Source organism: Peromyscus eremicus, chromosome 4 (genome assembly GCF_949786415.1).
Source record: "Peromyscus eremicus chromosome 4, PerEre_H2_v1, whole genome shotgun sequence".
Classification (NCBI taxonomy): domain Eukaryota; kingdom Metazoa; phylum Chordata; class Mammalia; order Rodentia; family Cricetidae; genus Peromyscus; species Peromyscus eremicus.
Genome location: NC_081419.1, coordinates 116,906,394 through 116,925,048, shown reverse-complemented (window position 1 = coordinate 116,925,048; position 18,655 = coordinate 116,906,394). Strand labels below are relative to the sequence as shown.

Sequence of the window (18,655 nt, the reverse complement as noted above, 5' to 3'; positions counted from 1 at the left end):
TTGAAACTAGATACTAACCTCCTTTAATAAGGAAAAAAAGTAAAATGTTCCACTGAAGGGAGCAGTCCTATTTGTCATTTTTCTAGAAAATAGTAAGCAGCTGTTAGCAAATGGCCACTATTTAATACTGCGTGAATCCCTACAGTAAAATACTATGCTCCATGGGCTGAAGGAGGCAAATTGCATGTTTTCTAACAGCAGACTGATCATTTTACCATTAACATGCTCTTCATTAGCTGCTGCAATCTGTTCCCTTCAACTTCTGTATTATCCACTGCTCCAAAATAATACAAACTTCCACTATGGAGTTTTACACACTTTCAGATATGTTCTATACTGAAATAAGCATTTGAAGGTTGAACATCAGACCAGTAAACAGTGGTAAGTACATAGAATACAAATAAAGGTTTATTGTACAAAATTAAGGCTTTAGATTTCACAGTTCACCAAAACTAAAAAAAAAAAAAAAATTAGGTGACTCTTTCCCCAAAACTTCACTTTCACTTCCAACCATTAAAATGACTTGACCGAATGTAATCAAAACGAACATTATAAATAATACCAAGTCCTTTAAAACTGGCTATTCCAAATGTTATTTCTTGGCATAGGTAATCTTCATGGCATGGGATGGTGTGATCTTAAACCCTTGCAAAGCATCTCTGGCAGCTCCAGCTTGTCCATCATTTTCAAATTCTACAAATGCAATGTCATGCCTCCCAGGAACCAGGCGAACTTCCTTGAAACCAGGGAACCTAGGAAAAAACAAAAGCAATAAATACAGGTAAATGTATAAATAAATTTGTTGAACAACTCGTTATTGGTCTAGGAAAACTAGTCACATTCAGTGAAAAACCCCAAGTAGGATGGAGGCACTTGTCATAAAATTTTACCATGAAGGGACTGCAAGAGTCCATGCTAATTCCAATACTGCCATTATGTCAAAAGTTTGTTTCCTGTTTTCCCCATCTATTAGAATAACTCCAACAGAAGAAATCTAGCTTTTTATTTGCTAAGCTTGGAGACAAGCTTCAATCCATGATTAGCCCCAGACTAAATCAATGACCCTACAGAGAACTAGTGCTGTGGGGTGACAAATGAACTCAGGCCATAGAAGCACTATTTGTCCTGTTAGGAGGCTCCTACAAAGAGATCTGTTTAGTAAAGAACTTACTGATTGAACAGCATGGATAACATCATCTCATTTGTCTCTTCTGGTAAGTTATTAAGGAACAGGATATAGTTTGGAGGGTAATCCGGGACCTATTAGAAACAAAAGGCAAAGTTAGCTTGTGAATCTAAACAGCGCTGTGAGGAATTTGGTTGTAAGAAACATGAAAACTCTTCTTCAGAGAACTACACTGCAGCTTATATGGGCTTGTGAAACCTTAATACACCAAAACAAACGCTGAAAACAATGGCACCAGAGATACAGATAAAAACCTAACAACAGAGAAAGCCAACATTCAAGGTAGGATACCCCAAATCTGGAAGGTTATGATTCTGTGAAAACAGTATTTAATGAAACACCTGTAGGTCAGTCATAACTGGGGAATTCTGTCATCTGGAACAGAATTCAAAAAAGTCTAAAAACTAGAAAAGGCAGCAACATCGACTTCAACTGATAACTCTACTCAGCTAACACTCCAACATGTGACTCCTGGGCATCACTGTTTACTACCAGAACACCAGAAAATTAAAAACTAAAACATTACTATTGACAACCACAGCCTGCTGACATTTACTCTGTGTATGTTCCTGTGCATTGCATGCATGTGCACCATAAATGGCACGTACTGCATCTACTTATATAAAACAAGCAGAACCAAGCAGAACATTAGATATTAAGTCACATGTTTGCTACCCCATCCTGAGACTACAAGGAGTATATCAAGGATTTATATCTAAGACGACACTCTGTCTACTTGCTAATTTCATGGACAGAAAAGATAAAGTGTAAAAAACAATTAGTGAACAGCTCAAGATAGAGAATTAAGTGCTGGTATTTGTGAACTGACTACAAGTTCTGAAAGAGTTCAAAGAATAGAAAAAAAAGCTCATAAGAGCATGCAAAGGGTTAGGTATGCTGACAACTATCTGTAATCCCAGCACCCAGGAGGCTGAGACAAGAGGATTGAGAGTTTGAGAGTAGCATCAAGACTGTTTTCTCAGTGGGGGTGAGGGGTACTAGGCAGCTCAGTAGAGCACTTGCCTAGCACAGGCTAGGCCCAGGATTCAGTCACCACCAACAAAGGAGAAGAAAAACTCAAAGGCACACAACTCTAATATTGTAACTTTCTTGGTGGTACAGAGATGTGGATGTCAGATTCTGTAATTTAGACTCTACTCAAAGCAGGAAACTTAAAATAAATAAATAAATAAGACTGAATATTTGTGCTGGGAAAGTGGAAGCAAGGCTAATTACAAACACTGTTGCCCAATGTGACCCTGAGAAAGACAAGGCGGTGTGTCAGCCATCTGGGATGGTAACAGTTCCTCACAAAGGCCTCTAACCTTATGTCTGTAAAGTCCTGACTGCACCCTACCCCAAATAAAAGCCCTTTCTCAGCCCTCACCAATCCTGTCTTTTTGATCTTGTCACTGACCCATGGGAAACAGGAATCAGGCCAGGTTTTCTTCATCTTAGGCAAATTTAAATGTTTTTAAGGGTGAGTTTCTTAAGTGATAAGACAATTATGTCTTGCAAATGGATTCACTTGCTTTTGCAGACATGCATACTATTTTATATTGCCATAATTTTTATCATCTTAAGGTAAGCACCCCACGGAGGAAAACATTACCTGAGGATTTGGCACTGCGTTTCCTTGAGTATTAGCTAAATTTGGTGTTCCCTACAAAAAAAGAAATTGGGATTAAGAAATGGTTAAATCTCAGTCATGCTAAAAGAAGCAGCTACAATTTATAACATAAAGCAACATTAACTGTAAAAGATCCCCTATTCCATTTTACTTTAAGATCCCTACGTCTTCACTATTTATTTATTTAGTTTGTCAATTATTTCTGAAATGTATGTCCTTCAACTCTACAGACCACATCATAAAACTTAACATTTTTCTTTCTTCCTTTCTTCCTTTTTTTTTGAGACAGGGTCTCACTATGTAGGCTCATCTGTCCTGGAGTTTACTATGTAGACCAGGCTACCTGCCTCTGTCTCCCCAGTGCTGGGATTAAAGGTGTGCATCATTACGATTGGCTTTAACATTTAAACTTTAAATGATGGGGAGACCAAACATGCTGTGAGTTGAGGCAGGAGGGTCATGAGGGTGAAAAGACTCCATCTAGGCTACAAGAGCTGAGATCTTATATCAAAAAAATAATGATGGAGAAAAGGAGCAATCTTACTTTTTAAAAATAATTTCATATAATCATTATATGTCAAACTGATTTAAATAATTTTTAACTCGAAAGTAACTCTTTTTGGATAATTTCACTTTTATTATCGATTTCAAATTTTGCTTCTTGAATTGTTCAAAGAAGCTCTGAGTAGGATACTCATGATGAAGAGATTACGTATGATAATACGTAATTATAGGGAGAATTTAAGAAAAATGCCAATAGGTACGTCTTAGATAAAGATATCATTAAACAGTATATAAATCAGTAAATCAGATTAAAACTGTTTATTGCAAATCTCCATGAGTAAAGGCTGATATTTTAAATTGTTGCCACAGAGAAACCTGATCCAGTGTACACACCAATCCACCCCTGCCCACTCCCCTACCCCCCTCCAATCCCACACATGGAATTTTCTGTCTCACCTGGCCAGGCTTTTTGTTTGCAGCTGCTGCAGCCTGTTCCATGGTTTTAGCTTTCTTCTTTTCCTTTTTCTTTTCCTTGTCAGCAAAAGTGCCACGCATTTTAGATATTATGTCAGAATCTGTTTTTGCATATTGAATTCTCTGTTGTAGTTATAGGAAAACAGATTACATTACTTTGTGGAAGGCTGTTTACAACAGTTGTTAACCTTTTAAATCCCAGTACATAAATACACTGCAAACTAGTTTTAAACACATCTTTAAGGAAATCATTGAAAGAAATTAGTGTAAATAAGTAGTGGCCTATGATTCACAACCAAGGCACACTATACTCAACTGTCTTTATTAAAGGACAAATGAAGTTTAGCTGGGTAGCTCAGACCTGTAACCTTAGCTACTCAAGAGGATGTATCAAGAGGCCTGCCTGGGCTATGGAGCAAGTTCAAGGCCAGTCTGAAAACCTTAGTCAGACTCTATTTCAAAACAAAAGGTAAAGATACACCTGAGTAGGAGAGCACCTGCTTATCATGTATGAAGTCCCAAGTTCAATTCCCACCACTATCACAAAACAAACAGAAAGCAAATAGACCAGACTGCATATGGTAAGAACAAGGCTGAAGACGCTACATTACCATTTTTTTCTCACTTAATAACAACGAAAACCTATCAATGACCAACAAAAGGATCAATGTGTCAATCAACTGTGGGATGTAGTGTGGTATTTGTTACTTACAGTGACTAAAATACTGAAATCTGTAAATGACTTTCCTTTGAATCTATCATTTTCAAAAAATAAATTCAATAACTTAAATGTTAAAGTGGCTTGAGAGGAAACAGAAAGACAGATATCAGCTGCAATGACTGGGTTTAATCTTTTCTATATCAGACAGAGCCAGCAAGATGGTAGGCACCTGAGATCAATGAGCATTCAAAAACACTGGCCTACACTAGTGTTTTGCCAACTACAGTGCCCAATTCAACAGCCCAGAGAGCCTGACACAGAAAGTCTAGGTAAGGCTTCAGATTCTACGCTTTTTGCAAGCACAAAAAGAATGACGACCAGCTTTGAGGAGTGGGGCTTCAGACAAACTAAATTTGCCACATGACTAAATTCATCACTGATGAAATGGCCAAATATTTCTGCCAATGACCTGTACAGTTACCTAGGGTATAAATGTCTGCAAGTTGCAATTTCCATTCAACCAAACACATCTCCAGAGCTCAAAGAGTCAACATTTTTCTGATGATATCAAAACACAATAATCCTAAAAGGTATTCCTAACCCAAGAATCTGATATTTGAAGAGAAGAAAAGGTATTTTAAAGTAGTGTGGATCATAAGGCAAGAATTTCTTAAGAGCAAAGCAATTCTCTTTCCCCTCCTTCAGCTAAGAAAGAATACACCAGGGGAAGAGGAAAGCAGGCAACATCCCTCAGAACCCCAGGCCTTGCCTGGCCAGTGCAGACTAGTCTACTGCAGCAGATGCCAGACAGCTCTGCTAACCTTCCCATCGTGTTCTAACAGACAAGATGGGCTGAGGCTCAAATTCTATCACTCAGAAGAAGTCAGTTCTCTGAGGTCCCCAACCCTGATCCTGACCTGAAAAGATCTTGGGTACGTGACTTCTCTGCCATTGTAACACAGTCACCTAACAAAGTATCTGATCTCAACAAGGGCTCTTAACAGGACATAATGTAGCCTGTCCAGGGACACTCAGCACTACAGAGATACTGCTAGCTGAGACGCTTTTAGCTTCTAGTGTGTAGAGGCCAGGAATTCTGCTAAACACCCTAGTGAACAGTAAAAACCCCAAAGTGCCATTACTAAGAAACTCTGGTCCAAATACCATAAAAAAATTACAATTCATCTCTCAAAGACAGCAAAGAGCAAGATTTAAATTTATTCCAAAAGGATCATGACAGAACCCCTCAGGATGGCAGTTCTACTTTATTGAGGTCATTTTGTTCTGAGTTAGAAATTGAAGCAAATTCTGCTCACGGCTGATCTAACCTAAATGCACTTAAATACAAGCAAGGCAGCTCAAAGCATCTTATTATCCTGTCAAGAGGCTGGAGATCTGGCAGCTCCTCCTAAGCTTCTTCAAGGCAGATAGAGAACAGGCCTCTAAAATACCTTCAGTGTAAAATCAGGCCAATGGACATTTTGTATTCATTTAAATGAGTTTGCAGGTGAGGCTAGTGCCAAACACAGCAAACATTTCCTCCTGCCTTGTATCCAGTTAACCAGGTACATGCCAACTTGCCATTTCAATTCAGCCAAATTGCCTAAAGAAGTCTTATGCTCCAAGCAAAAGCGATCTAGATTATGTAAATTCTTCATATTAAGTAATAGTAACTGACTTCAGGAAACTTCATCTTACTGAACTCAGGGAACAGTGTGATATAGGACAGAGGCTCCAAATGGCTGGTGACAGCTAACACTGTAGGGCTGGCTGGAGCAGTCACACCCATTCACCTGGTTTCACTGCTTTATCTAAGTAAAGAGCTACAACAGAGGAGCATCTGGCTAGTGAGGGCTGCAATCTTACTACCTGACCTACTGGAAAAATATGTTCCCTCCTAGCATATAAAAAGCATGATAATCCTAAATGTTTAATTAGTGTCCGAGCACTGACACTACCACTGGCTACAGGACTACATCCTATACGAACAAGATTAGCTCATGCCCAGTCCTTCTCTGTGATGATGTTTCATTTGTGCTGAAATGTGGTGATATTTTATTCTTATGTTAATAAATAAAGTTTGCCTAGAGATCAGAGGAAATAGTAAACCATTTTAAGTAAACACAAAAGTCAGGCAGTGGTAGTACATGCCCTTAATCCTGATCACTTGGCAGGCAGGGTCTCTGTGTGGTCAAGACCACACTAGGGAACAGAGCCAAGTGTGCTGACACGCCTTTAATCCCAGTACCAACCAGAGACCTGGAGGTCTGTACAGACAGGTAGTGACAAGGAAGTGAGGTAGCTGGGCTAAGAGGCAATGAGAGGGCAGAACAGCAAGGCAATAAAAGCCTGGGCAGACAGGAAGTTGTGGCATTTTGGAAGCTGCAGAGCTGGTGAGGTAAGGTTGGTTGGTGGCTCTCACTATTTCCCTGATCTCTAAGGCTTTTTCCCCTATACTTGGGTCCATGTTTTTTACTTAATAAGACTGCTTAGAAATTCGGCTACATTTCTCCATGATAGGCAGAGACCAGACCATCAGTGTGTGCTTACATACAGCCTTTAGGCCAAATCCAGATCATGACCTATTTTTGTACAGCTTGTGAGTTAACAATTATTTTAACACAATTTTAAAAGGTTCAAACCACATAAACAGGACAATAGGTATCAAAAACTTCATGTGGTCAGCAAAGCTTGTAATATCTATCTAGTTCTTCAGAGTTTCTGCCGATTTCTGGATTATACCAATGATTCACCTTGCTCATACTTTAGTGGCGGTACAAGTAAATAGAGATGCAGAATCCGCTAATGGCAGAACACGAATGAGGATTCAGATCCTCTAAGCCACAGGCCTTGGTTTTCCAAGACCTCTTTACATGACTTCCCAATCCCAGCAGAAAGGCAGCATGAATCTATAGTCAGGGTACAGTGTATGTACTTAAGACTCAAGACTTTTCCAATACGCTATCACCCAGTCTTACATCCATGGGCCTCCTAAATGAATTCCTTGCAGGCCCTTTGGACCACCCCTTCCTATATGGTTATTTGAGACAGAGTTTCATGTAGCCTGGGATATCCTTGAACTTCTGACCCTCCTGCCTCCACTCCCAAGAGCTGAGAATCCATGCATGTACCCCCTACCTTAATTTCTAATGTTTTAAAAAATCTTGTCTGTGTTGCCATCCTATTTTTCAGTGATATACATTATAATATATTTTAGTTTTGCTCATTTTAACTGGAGTAAGTTAATAATTAATTCAGCTCTGGTAGTGCATTTTTATAAAAATATCTATATAAGCCTTCTGAGGTAGTGCACACCTATCATCCCAGCACTTAAGGGGTAGAGTCAGGAGAATTAAGCATTGGCTACCTAACAAGTTTAAGGCTAGCCTAGGTTACCAGAGACCCTGTCTCAAAATGAACAAAATACCTATGTGTTCAAAAAAACCCAAATTTCTCTAAATAAACAGAAATCAATAGCCTAACATCCAGTCCATACTTAAAAACCTACTATACCACTCAATAATAGTAATTAAAGCAGAAACAATAGGATTAGCTCACCATTGGTTTACCATAAAATGGAAATCCTTGTAACTGTCTCAGAGCATTTGTGGATGAGCCCAGTTCCTTAAATATAACAAAAGCCTGACCCCTCATCTTCATGGTCTTTAAAGCCACAATATCTACTACGTGTCCAAACTGAGAAAACAGGGCATACAAGGATCTCTTCAATTCTGTGCAAATAAGAAGGAAAACAATTTGTGAATGTAACAATGACTAAGTTCTTCATAAAATAACAATACAACGACCACCTCTATCATTCACTTATTTATAGTAATTTGAAAAAAGAAACACACCACACTATTCTCATTAGCTACCTAGTTTAAAGTTATTTGAAACCATTTATGAGTTAAAACAATTCAAAGCATTTGAATCCCTGTATATTCTTACATTAAAAAACCCTAAAGTTGTGTAAAATGGGATGAACCATTGCAGGGCATTAGGAAAGAAGACTAGATGAGACATTAAGACACATTCTCAAGACACAGGTGAATAAACACATTTTAGTGGTGAACAAGTATTTTTAAAAGAACATACCTTCTTTTTTAATTTTATCATTCATATTGTTGATATAAATAGTGTGATTTGGTCTGATATCCATGTTTGTGTAAAACTTTTCAAATAGCCTAAAAGAAAGACATAATCCGTTATTAGCAAGGAGGGTTAAATCATACAGGCATACGACACGACAAAAGACAAGAACCATTAGTGTTAAATTATTTTTCCACCCCAGATGTCAGAAAATGTCAGCTGGCACTAGACAATAATTTCTCCCTAGCCACTACTGGGGCATTTTAGACAAATGGAAAATAGTTCTCAAGATCAAAACTCGGTAGAACATCAATACATAGGCAGATTCAGAAACATTTTATTTAAAGTACTACTTTTTCTAACCCCCCAACCCCCATAAATGATACTGTCTTTACATCTACATAATGAAATAACTTTTTACTAATTCTTTGAGAATGCCATACAATATATTTTGATCATATTCACTGGAAAATTTTTTTCAGTGAAGTGATTTAAACATCTATGTAAAAAACTAGTAAACATACATCTAGTTAAAAAATCATTGTAGGCCGGGGGGTGGGTGGGGGGTGGGTGGTGGTGGTGGTGGTGGTGGTGGTGGTGGTGGTACACGCCTTTAATCCTAGCACTTGGGTGGCAGAGCCAGTCGGATCTCTGTGAGTTCAAGGCCAGCTTGGTCTACAGAGCGGGATCCAGGACAGGCACCAAAACTACACAGAGAAACCCTGTCTCGAAAAAAAACAAAAAACCAGAAAACATTGTAATAGAACAATAATAAAATTGTGCACTCACAAACCTATTTATTTAAACGTTATTATTATTATTATTATTATTTTTCGGTGCGTGTGTATGTATGAGTGTTACTATGAAAGCTGGGGTCAGAGAACAACCTTTCACCACCAGGTTCTCTTCTCCCACCACGTGAGTCTCAAGGGGCCCAACTCAAAAGTGTTCAAGGTTGGCAAAAAAGTGCCTTTACCTGCTGAGATATCACAACAGTCCTCAAATGTATTTCTTAATTTATATACACCTTAATACATATATCACCTCCAAGGCTGACTTCGGGATTTCCTCTCACAGATCTGAAAGGAATGATACTCTCAGAAAACAATTTAGAAAGACAGTTAAGAGCTCAGATTCTGGCACCAATGAGATCCAGATTTAAATTCTGTTTATGCTTTTACAGTCTGCTTCGCTGAGGGGCAAGTTCCTTAGCATCTCGGGTTCTCAGCTACACACTGGTGATAGTAACAGCACCTACAAAGTGGAGCCTAGAAGACTAAATGAGACGTATATCTAACGGTCTGCATCAGTATGCATCTAAAGTTCATTACTGATGGTTATTATAAGCTAAAGGGTCAACATGCTGTGCTAACTATCACGGGATGACTTACAAGAAGGACCTGGACTACGCAGGTAACAGTTAACAGGAACCTGGAGAAGGGCTGGGGTCTCAGGGAAGAGAGGGGCCAGAGCAGAAGCTCTGGCAGTAGCTCCTGCGGGCTGAAAGAGCGCAAGGGCACCCGAAATACCCTCCACACACCCTAAAGGCTGCTGGGGGGGGGGGGCAGGGGAGGGGCTGAGTGTTCAGCGAACCGTAAGTGCCCCCCAAGCAAACAACGGGCCAATCTTTACCCCAGAGCTAATTCCTATGCGCCAGCTTGAGCCTCTTCACACACCGGTCAATCTGCCCAACACGCGGACCCCACGGGCGTTAAAAACCCCAGTCACCCCGCTGAGAACAGGATGCGACACTGGGCCTCGACCCGCCGGAACGCGGGTCGCCGTCCCTTCCTCCCCTACGTCGCACCCTCCACGGAGCCGGAGACCGTGCAGCCGACACCTTCGCCCTTGCTGGCTCGGTTCCGACTGGGAGGATCCGGTCAAGCCCCGAGACCACCCACAGCTAAGAAGAGCCCCGACTAAGCCACCTGAAGCCCGCGCCGTCCCGCTTGAAGCCAAAACCGGAAGAGCTGCCTGGCGCCGGAAGCGCGCCGCTACACTCCTCAATCGAACGCAGATAAGTCGACGAGCCGAGCACCGAGTCAATCGATGTCTCCAGGCTCGGGCAGCCAGCGCCAGAATCTTTCTGCGCATGCGCATCCCTGGAGGCTGGGGAAGAAGGTTACTGTGGGAAGGGGAGGAACTGGATGGGATCAAATTAGGATCCAAGGGCCAATCTGTGAACAGGAGAGAAGGGAAGGGAAGGGAAGGGAAGGGAAGGGAAGGGAATCGGTTTCCCTTACCGCGATTTGGAAACTTCCCAACTTTCTGATATGGTATAATTCTACAGGAGCAGTCCCTCAGCCTGTCTCTAAAGGCAAAGGGGGCAAACTTTTCAATGGGTTCTGGCCAACTTGGCTTAACACCACCTTTAGAGTGGCCATTGCCAGTTCCGGAATTCAATCTCAGATTCTGGGAGTCTGAAAGAACACTCCAGCACTGTGCAGAGTAGATCTTAGATGCAGCCCTGGCTTCCACCCGGAGCAAAGAGAATTAGTGTTTGCTGGTCCTCTCACCAAGCTGCGGGAGTACACAATCAACCTAAATTTATGATTAAACTCCAGAAACAGTTAACTTCCCCCCCACCCTCCCAGTGTCTCCTTTCCTCACAAAATGCCTGGATTTTTCTAGGCTAAAGATTGGGGTAGGAACCAAATTGGTTGGTTTCATCATCTTGAGGTTTCTATTTTTTTTTTTTTTAAATCTCCGGAAGTTGCACCATAGAAATAGTGTCTGCTCTGTTCACTGAAGTAATTAGAAGAATGACTGATAATAAATATGCATTGGATGAATGAATGAAGTCTCAGGGAAGTTAGGCTACAATAAAACAAGAGTGATTTCTAGTGAAGATCCTATAAGTGTAGGAAATGATGTTAAACAACCACAGAAAAAATGTTAATTATATAAATATAGAAACCAGTCTGTTTTGTAAAAAGAATATTGAGTATATTCTTAAAAAAAAAGAACATCAAGTAAATATAAAAATAATTTCTAAGGAACAATAAGGTGCCCTACCCATTAACACACACATCTGAGCAGCTAATTAACTGCTTGGTGATAATGAGAGCAGCTCAAATGCTTTTTCTGAAATAAGCTATAAATTGATCTGGCCAATAGTTCACAGCTATTTTATAAAACAAAATTTACAAGCACGCAAAGACATTCTACCTGAGAAGAAAATAGCCCAGGAAAAAAAAAAAGAGCTCTAAAGACACCACACACTATTAACAATTGAATCGCAACTACTGTACATTTTACAATGCATGGAGGAAATTGTCTAATGACAAGTCAGTTCACATGATTTTTTCCAGCTTCATCTATAAAAAGCCAGCACATTTTTATACCCATGAGCAATCACTCTGGGCTTTTCTGAATGGGTCTTTGATGGTTTCCTGAATGACCAAAAACTAAGAATTGAAATTGGGTCTGGTAGGGAATGAAGGAGAAAGGGGCTTTCCTGGTTCTTTGAGAAACCTTGTAATCACCCAATTCCATATCTGAAGTATTGGGAAGTTACGGCATCCAAACAGTGATCACATATACATGCAGTGCAAAAGAACTTGAATGCATTATAAACAAATCTTCTATAATCTCTGACCTCTTGTTGGTCAAACTAGGAATAGAAGTAAAAAACTCACATTTTTGAAACTAACAGAAGAGAACATATGTTTCCCTGGAGTTCTGCTCAGTTTAGACTCATAATTCTGTTAGGCAACAAGATTTACTTTCCAATGAAACAGGTTTTTTATCAAACTAAACCCAGAGGCAACGTTATAACCACCAAATACAAGCTTTATGAACCTACTAACGATAAAATTTGCTTATTTTGGGGGCAGCAGAAAAATGACTGCAACCAGTTGGGAATAAAACTGTGTCAAGACACCTAAATTATAAAGATGGCGACTGCACTGTCTTAGTGGCTCTCAATACACATATATTTTCCCTACTTTATCTGCACATGTTTTATGTTTCTCATTAAATGTTTTTCAGTATCTTGCAGCAGTGACTTTGGGAAAGAGACATGCTTAAAGGAAAAGGCACCATAAAACTATACTAGATGTATTTTGCCTTATTTATGCTAGATAGAGCCAGCAATGTATGGCAACTGGCTTGCATCTTCTTTCTCCCTACAGGTAGTAATTACACTAAAAATTTTATGTAGAGTGAATTATTTTCACAACAAGCATTAAACAAATCTAAGTGTTATTGTTGAGCATCAAATCAAGTTTACATTTTCTCAGCTGTTTGAAATTATGTTCAGCTAAATTTTACCAAAAAGCAATCCTCTCTTTCTATTCAGGGAAGAAATAAATTTGCGCAATTAATTTCCTTTCATTGCATTCCACCCTTGCTTTTTTAATCCCTCATAAGCACACTCTTATTTTTACAGACAAATGAATAAATGAATGAATGCCAGAAAGGACTATTACTTACATGTAATGCTATGTCCATGCTACAATGCAGTGTCATTCTTGCATATCAAAATAATACCCTCTCCCTAGAATGGGTGGGATCTTAGGTAGGCTATGATAACATATGCATTCCATAAGGTTTGCAAACAAGTTTTTTTTTTTTAATTTGGAGATCTAAAAATCAGCCCAAAGAAAGACAAGGAGAAAATTAAAACACTTTGGTGTTCTGTTTTGTGAGACATGTAGGTTACACACAATATACTATTGTCTGTCCTCACAGAAGTCAGGTAAAGTAACATCACACAGTTCCCTAGCAGTCCTTCAGACCTAGGTAATGAACTCAACGATGTGTGGACAAAAAATTTAAGTGGTGATACATGCCTTTAATCTCAGCATTCTGGAAGTAGAGGCAGATGGAAATCTCTAAGTCCAAGGCCAGTCTGGCCTGCATAGCAAGTTTCATGCCAGCCAGGGTATAGTGAACCCTAGTCTCAAATACAGGACACAATTTGTAAGTATAGTTAGTTATGTTTCTCCTATGATTCACCACTGCAAATTATTTGAGATTCTTAGGTCTATAACTAGTTGAAATCTAAGTTTTTAAAACATACATGATGTATTACTGATTTTGTGGGCATAATACAGATATCCAGATCTAATGCTCCTCAAATGTTAACATGTATGCAGTTTTCCTAGAGTTTTTGCTAAACAAAAAATCTGATTTAGTGAGATTAGAATAGGGCATGAGAAGTTTTGACAATAAAATCCTAGGTGATGCTGATGCTTCTAGACCTGTACTACATTTTAGGTACCAAAACAAAAGCTCTCATCTTAAAAATATACCGTTGATTGCCCAGTATTGCATAGTAGTTAGCTATAAAGCTGCAGAGATAATAGCAAATGCAGAATACTAGTGTCTTAGCACATATCCTGTTGCTATAACAAAATACCTAAAATTGGGTAGTTTATAAATAATAAAAATTTATTCAGCTCAGTATTCTGGAGGCAGGGAGTCCAGAGCATGACATGAACATCTGATCAGCATCTGGTGAGGGCTTCCTTGCTACATCACCATATGGCAGAAGGCAACACAGTTGAAGCTGAGCACGTAGGCCAGAGAGATTTCCTGTTATAACAAAGCCACTCCCAAGATAACCTATTAAGCCACTGCTTTAGTGGTTTAAATGAGAATAGTGCCCATAGGCTCATATATTTAAATACTCGTTTCCCAGTTGGTGGAGTTGTTTGGGAAGGACTAGGAGATATGGTGTTGCTGGAAGTGGTGTGTCAATGAGGGTGGGACTTGAGGTTTCAAAGGACTCTTGCCATTCTTAACACTGTTTCTCTCTGTCTCTATCTCTCTCTATCTCTGTCTCTAAGTCTCTCTGTCTCTGTCTATGACCCTGCCCCCCTGCTTCCTACTTGCAGATAAAATGTAAGCTCTCTGCTATTGCTCTAGCACTATGCCTCTTTGTCTGTTGCCATGTTCCCTACCATAATTGTTATGGCCTCTAATCCTGTGAAATCATAAGCCCCAAACAAACTCTTTCTTCTACAAGTTTGGTTGGTCATGGTTTCTTACCACAGCAATAGACTAAGACACCCATTCATTCACTAGTTGATTAATCCACAGCCCCCATGACACAGTCTCTTCCCAAAGGCCCCACTTCTCAATACTGCTGCACTGGGAACCAAGTTTCTAAATGAGGCTTGGAGGGGAGAAACCCTGTTCAAACCATAGCAGCCACCTTCTTATGTAAACACAATAGTTATATAACAACTATTTACTTCAAACATGGTACCAGTTATCTTGTTTCCTTTATTTAAATGTCTTCCAATGGACAATAAAAAATAAATATTAAGAGGAAGAAGTCTAGAGTTTTTGATCCTCTTCAACAAGTGATTGCTTTGTTTAAGAGTTCTTACTTTCCAAATTACAGTGGTCATTAACATCGTGAGAAAACAAAATCCAATTCTTGTCTTATACCAGGCTCACAGAGGACATGTGCTACACACTCTGCATTTTGAAAAATTGGCATGGCCATGCACTTTCTTCAGATAAAAAGTGTAAGAATATGAGGATACAGCACTAACAGACCATTATATCTGAATCACAGATGCTGAGGGACAAGGCAGAAACACAAAGAGCCAATGCAAAGTTTGCCAACTGCTTTTGGTCTTTGTTGTCTTGAGAACATATCCCAAAATACAACTTCTGTTTCTTCTAGGTCTCTGAATAACTTTAATGATTGGAAAACATCTTCTCCCTTCTATCCTCCATCAATAGTTCAAACTGATCATGTAACATATACCAGAGATAATTCATTGTGCTTCAGGAGGTATTTGTTAATATACCCATAGCTTAACTCACCATGACTTGCAATATTAATATCTCTAATAAATAATTGTTAAACAATATATTATATAACTCAAACAAGTTCTCTGCAAGCTATTCTTATAATGAGGACCATTTTCATTCGAACCACTATAATGGGCTAATGGGATATCTTGAGAGTAGCTTTGCTGTAACAGGACCTCTCTCTGGCATACATGCTTTGCTTCACCATGTTGCCTTCTGCCATGTTGTGATGTAGCAAGGAAGTCCTCACCAGATGCTGATCAGATGCTCATGTCATCCTATGGACTCCCTGCTTCTGTCTGGAGAATCCAAAACAATTATGTAAATGAGGCTGATACTTCCAATTCTGTTTTGTTTCAGGTGAATGTGGGGCTAGTTTAACTCTTTGAAATTTCTCTAATATTGACTAGCAGAAATATCATCTCATGATTTAATGAGTTTATTAAAACTGATGGCAAAAAATAAGAAGTGGTATTGTATCTTCCAGAATAATGAGCTGAATAAATCTGTATTCTTTATAAACTACCCAATTTTAGATATTTTGTTATAACAACAGGGTATGTGCTAAGACACTAGTACTCTATATTTGATATTATTTAGTATTATTCTTATATTTGATATTATCAATGCAGCATTAGAGCTAACCATATATTCTTATAGGTATAACTGATTTTGAGTACATGACAAGCAAAATATATAGATCTGAGGTTATTATAAATTTTTAAAATAGAAATCCAAGTAACTGACAACTACAAGACTCAATTCTAGTGTTTTTACTGTGAAATTTAATCCCTTATTTATTGAATACTTACATGGATGTATCTCCAGTTATGGTGGTGTTTCCCACCATAACCCATGGAACCCATAACCCTAATGAACCCATTAAAAATTGAAATATTGAGTCAAAATGCATTTAATAGACATAGTAGATTAGATCAGCCTAACTTAAATGGTCTTAAAACACCCTTTGGTAAAGCAAGATCATATTGAAATGTTAATTATCTCATGTAACTTATTGAATATCAACAGGAAGAAGCTGAGTAGCTGTATAAATAATTGTAACATTGCTGAAAAAAAAACACAACTAAAGCCAAACCATGGTAAGTGAGGAACCATCAGCATAAGATGTCATTATATATGTGTATATATTATATTGTATTATTATATTATATTATATTTTTGTCAAACTTAGAGAGAATCAGTGGTCTGTAGAACCTTCAGAGATGGATTCTGAAGAATAAAATACCATTTTACTACTCTAATTTTAGACTGGTCAGTATCATCTGGCAACAAAGGATGTAGGGTGTGTATAAAACATTTCAGGCATGATTTAACCTCCAGAGACAGGTTGAATTCTGATCACAAAGGAGTTGAGCGAGAAAGTTCTGAAGCCCTTACTTTGAATTGCAGATTGTGTTCAGACAAGACAACCCTGAAAATCATTTCTGTCTGGGGAATCCAAAACAATTATGTAAATGAGGCTGATATTTCCAATTCTATTTTGTTTCAGGTGAATGTGAGGATAGTTTAACTCTTTTAAATTTCTCTAATATTCACTGGCAGAAATATCATCGCATGGGTTAATGAGTTTATTAAAACTGATGGCAAAAAACAAGAAGTGGTATTGTATCTTATTGAGATTAGATAGTCTTCCTTTAGTTATGATAGTTTTTCCATCTCTAATATGAAGCTACTTTCTAACATTTAATGTATTAAATTTGGTAAATTACTTCAGCTCCCAAAAGATATTAATATAACATATAATACATTTTGTCATCTCAGTAGAGGACTCTGAATCAGAATGGTCAGTTTGCAAAGCCCACAAGGAATTAGTTCTAAGTTATTTCATTGCGACTGAAAATTGCAAATGTCAGATTTTATTGTGAGTGGCTATGATTGGACGATCTCATTCCTCCCTTTCCTCAGCATAAGGTATCCCAGAAGTCTTTGTGTTTTGCTAAACTTTAAGTGTTCTAAGATTTTACCGTATTACAACTTTGGGACTCTTATTTTTGTCTTGGTTTTATTGGGGATTGAGCCCCAAACCTCAACTTAGGCTGGACAAGAGCTTCTACCAATAAATTGAACCTGCAGCCCAGGACATTCTTAGTTTTATTGAGCACCTACAAAATAGGAAATCATGTTAGCTGCCAGAGATGAGCAAGAAAGACAAACAAAATACCTCCTTACACATAACTGATCCCATGGGATGTCAGACTAACATGTAAATGTTTGTGAGTTGTAGATAACTATTACAGAGATGTTCCCATGACTAATGCTATATCATAAACTACACCCCACAGACTTAATGGTCTGAAACAGTACCTCCTGGATTATGTCTAGTGGGCTTGTCGATCAGGAATTTAATCAGATTGACAGCATGGAATTTTTTATCCTTGTGGAGAGATTGAGTGTCACCCAGTAAAACTCAGCTGATGAACAGATTGGCTTACAAGATTCAAACATTTTCACTCATCCATTTGGTGATAAGAATAGCTAAGAGATGAAGTTCAGACAGGGATGTCAAATGGAACATTGTCACATGACATCTCTAGCCCGATGTCTCAGGCTGATTGAATTAATAGTACAATAGCTGAATTCTCCTGAGAAAATTAACTAGACATTGTATATAGATCTAATCTGGGATTTCATACAATAAAACTTTCATAAAATTCTTTGGTTCCAACCATGTGGTAATGCTAACCTACATTCAATGGGAAAGGAACTGACCTCCAGTTCCTGAGAAGAGAGTGGGAAATTCATACCATAGACATCTGCCAGAGGTACATACTATCATGGTAGAAAGGGAACATTTACAGAGCTATGGGTAAGAATGAACTGGTCGGTGGATAAGTGGGAACTAGGAGGAAAGTAATAGGACATTCTCTAGATAGTTAAACCTTCCGAAGGCTGTGAGATAGAAAATAATGTACTGAATCTGAGGAACTGAAAGAAGGGAGAAAAAAGAAAAAAAATCAAAGGAAGATACATGAGACACATGAACTAGGCAGAATCTAAAATGAGGAAGGTTTCAGACACCAGGCAAGTTAGGACAATTGAGTGCAATCTAGGGATAACAGAAACAAGACTTTTAAATAGGGGAATAATGAAACCTGAAGCTTTAGAGCAGTGGTTCTCAATGTTCTTAATGCTTCAACCCTTTAATAGAGTTCTTATGTTGTTGTAACCTCGAACCACAAAATTATTTCGTTGCTACTTCGTAACTGTAATATTGCTACTGTTACAAATCATAATGCAAACATCTGATATGCAGCATATCTGTCTGATATGTGACCCCCAAACGGGTCATGCCCCATGTTGAAAACTGTTGCTTTTCATG

At 38.6% G+C, this 18,655-nt stretch overlaps 1 protein-coding gene across 6 annotated transcripts; it reads right to left on the bottom strand.

The window, feature by feature from the left end:
- Positions 1–450: 450 nt before the first annotated feature.
- Snrpb2 (small nuclear ribonucleoprotein polypeptide B2) lies at positions 451–10,594 on the bottom strand. Of its 6 annotated transcripts, none has more exons than XM_059259618.1 (8): positions 10,473–10,560; positions 9,521–9,798; positions 8,551–8,639; positions 8,014–8,186; positions 3,777–3,917; positions 2,799–2,849; positions 1,172–1,260; positions 451–752 (listed from the first exon to the last, which is right to left on the bottom strand). In XM_059259618.1, exons 3-8 carry the CDS (start codon positions 8,612–8,614, stop codon positions 593–595), a joined length of 678 nt encoding a protein of 225 aa, XP_059115601.1. In that variant the 5' UTR covers positions 8,615–8,639; positions 9,521–9,798; positions 10,473–10,560; the 3' UTR covers positions 451–592. The 6 variants fall into 6 exon arrangements, with proteins under 6 accessions (XP_059115601.1, XP_059115602.1, XP_059115599.1 ...); XM_059259619.1 differs by having other exon boundaries at positions 9,572–9,798; XM_059259616.1 differs by having other exon boundaries at positions 9,589–9,798.
- Positions 10,595–18,655: the final 8,061 nt, after the last annotated feature.

Coding starts and splice junctions, on each gene's coding strand:
- Snrpb2 (XM_059259614.1), bottom strand. CDS start 8,614: ATGGATATCAGACCAAATCACACTATTTATATCAACAATATGAATGAT. Junction 8,187..8,550: donor TGATAAAATTAAAAAAGAAG/GTATGTTCTTTT, acceptor TTATTTGCACAG/AATTGAAGAGATCCTTGTAT. Junction 1,261..2,798: donor ACGCAGTGCCAAATCCTCAG/GTAATGTTTTCC, acceptor TGTTTCTAATAG/GTCCCGGATTACCCTCCAAA.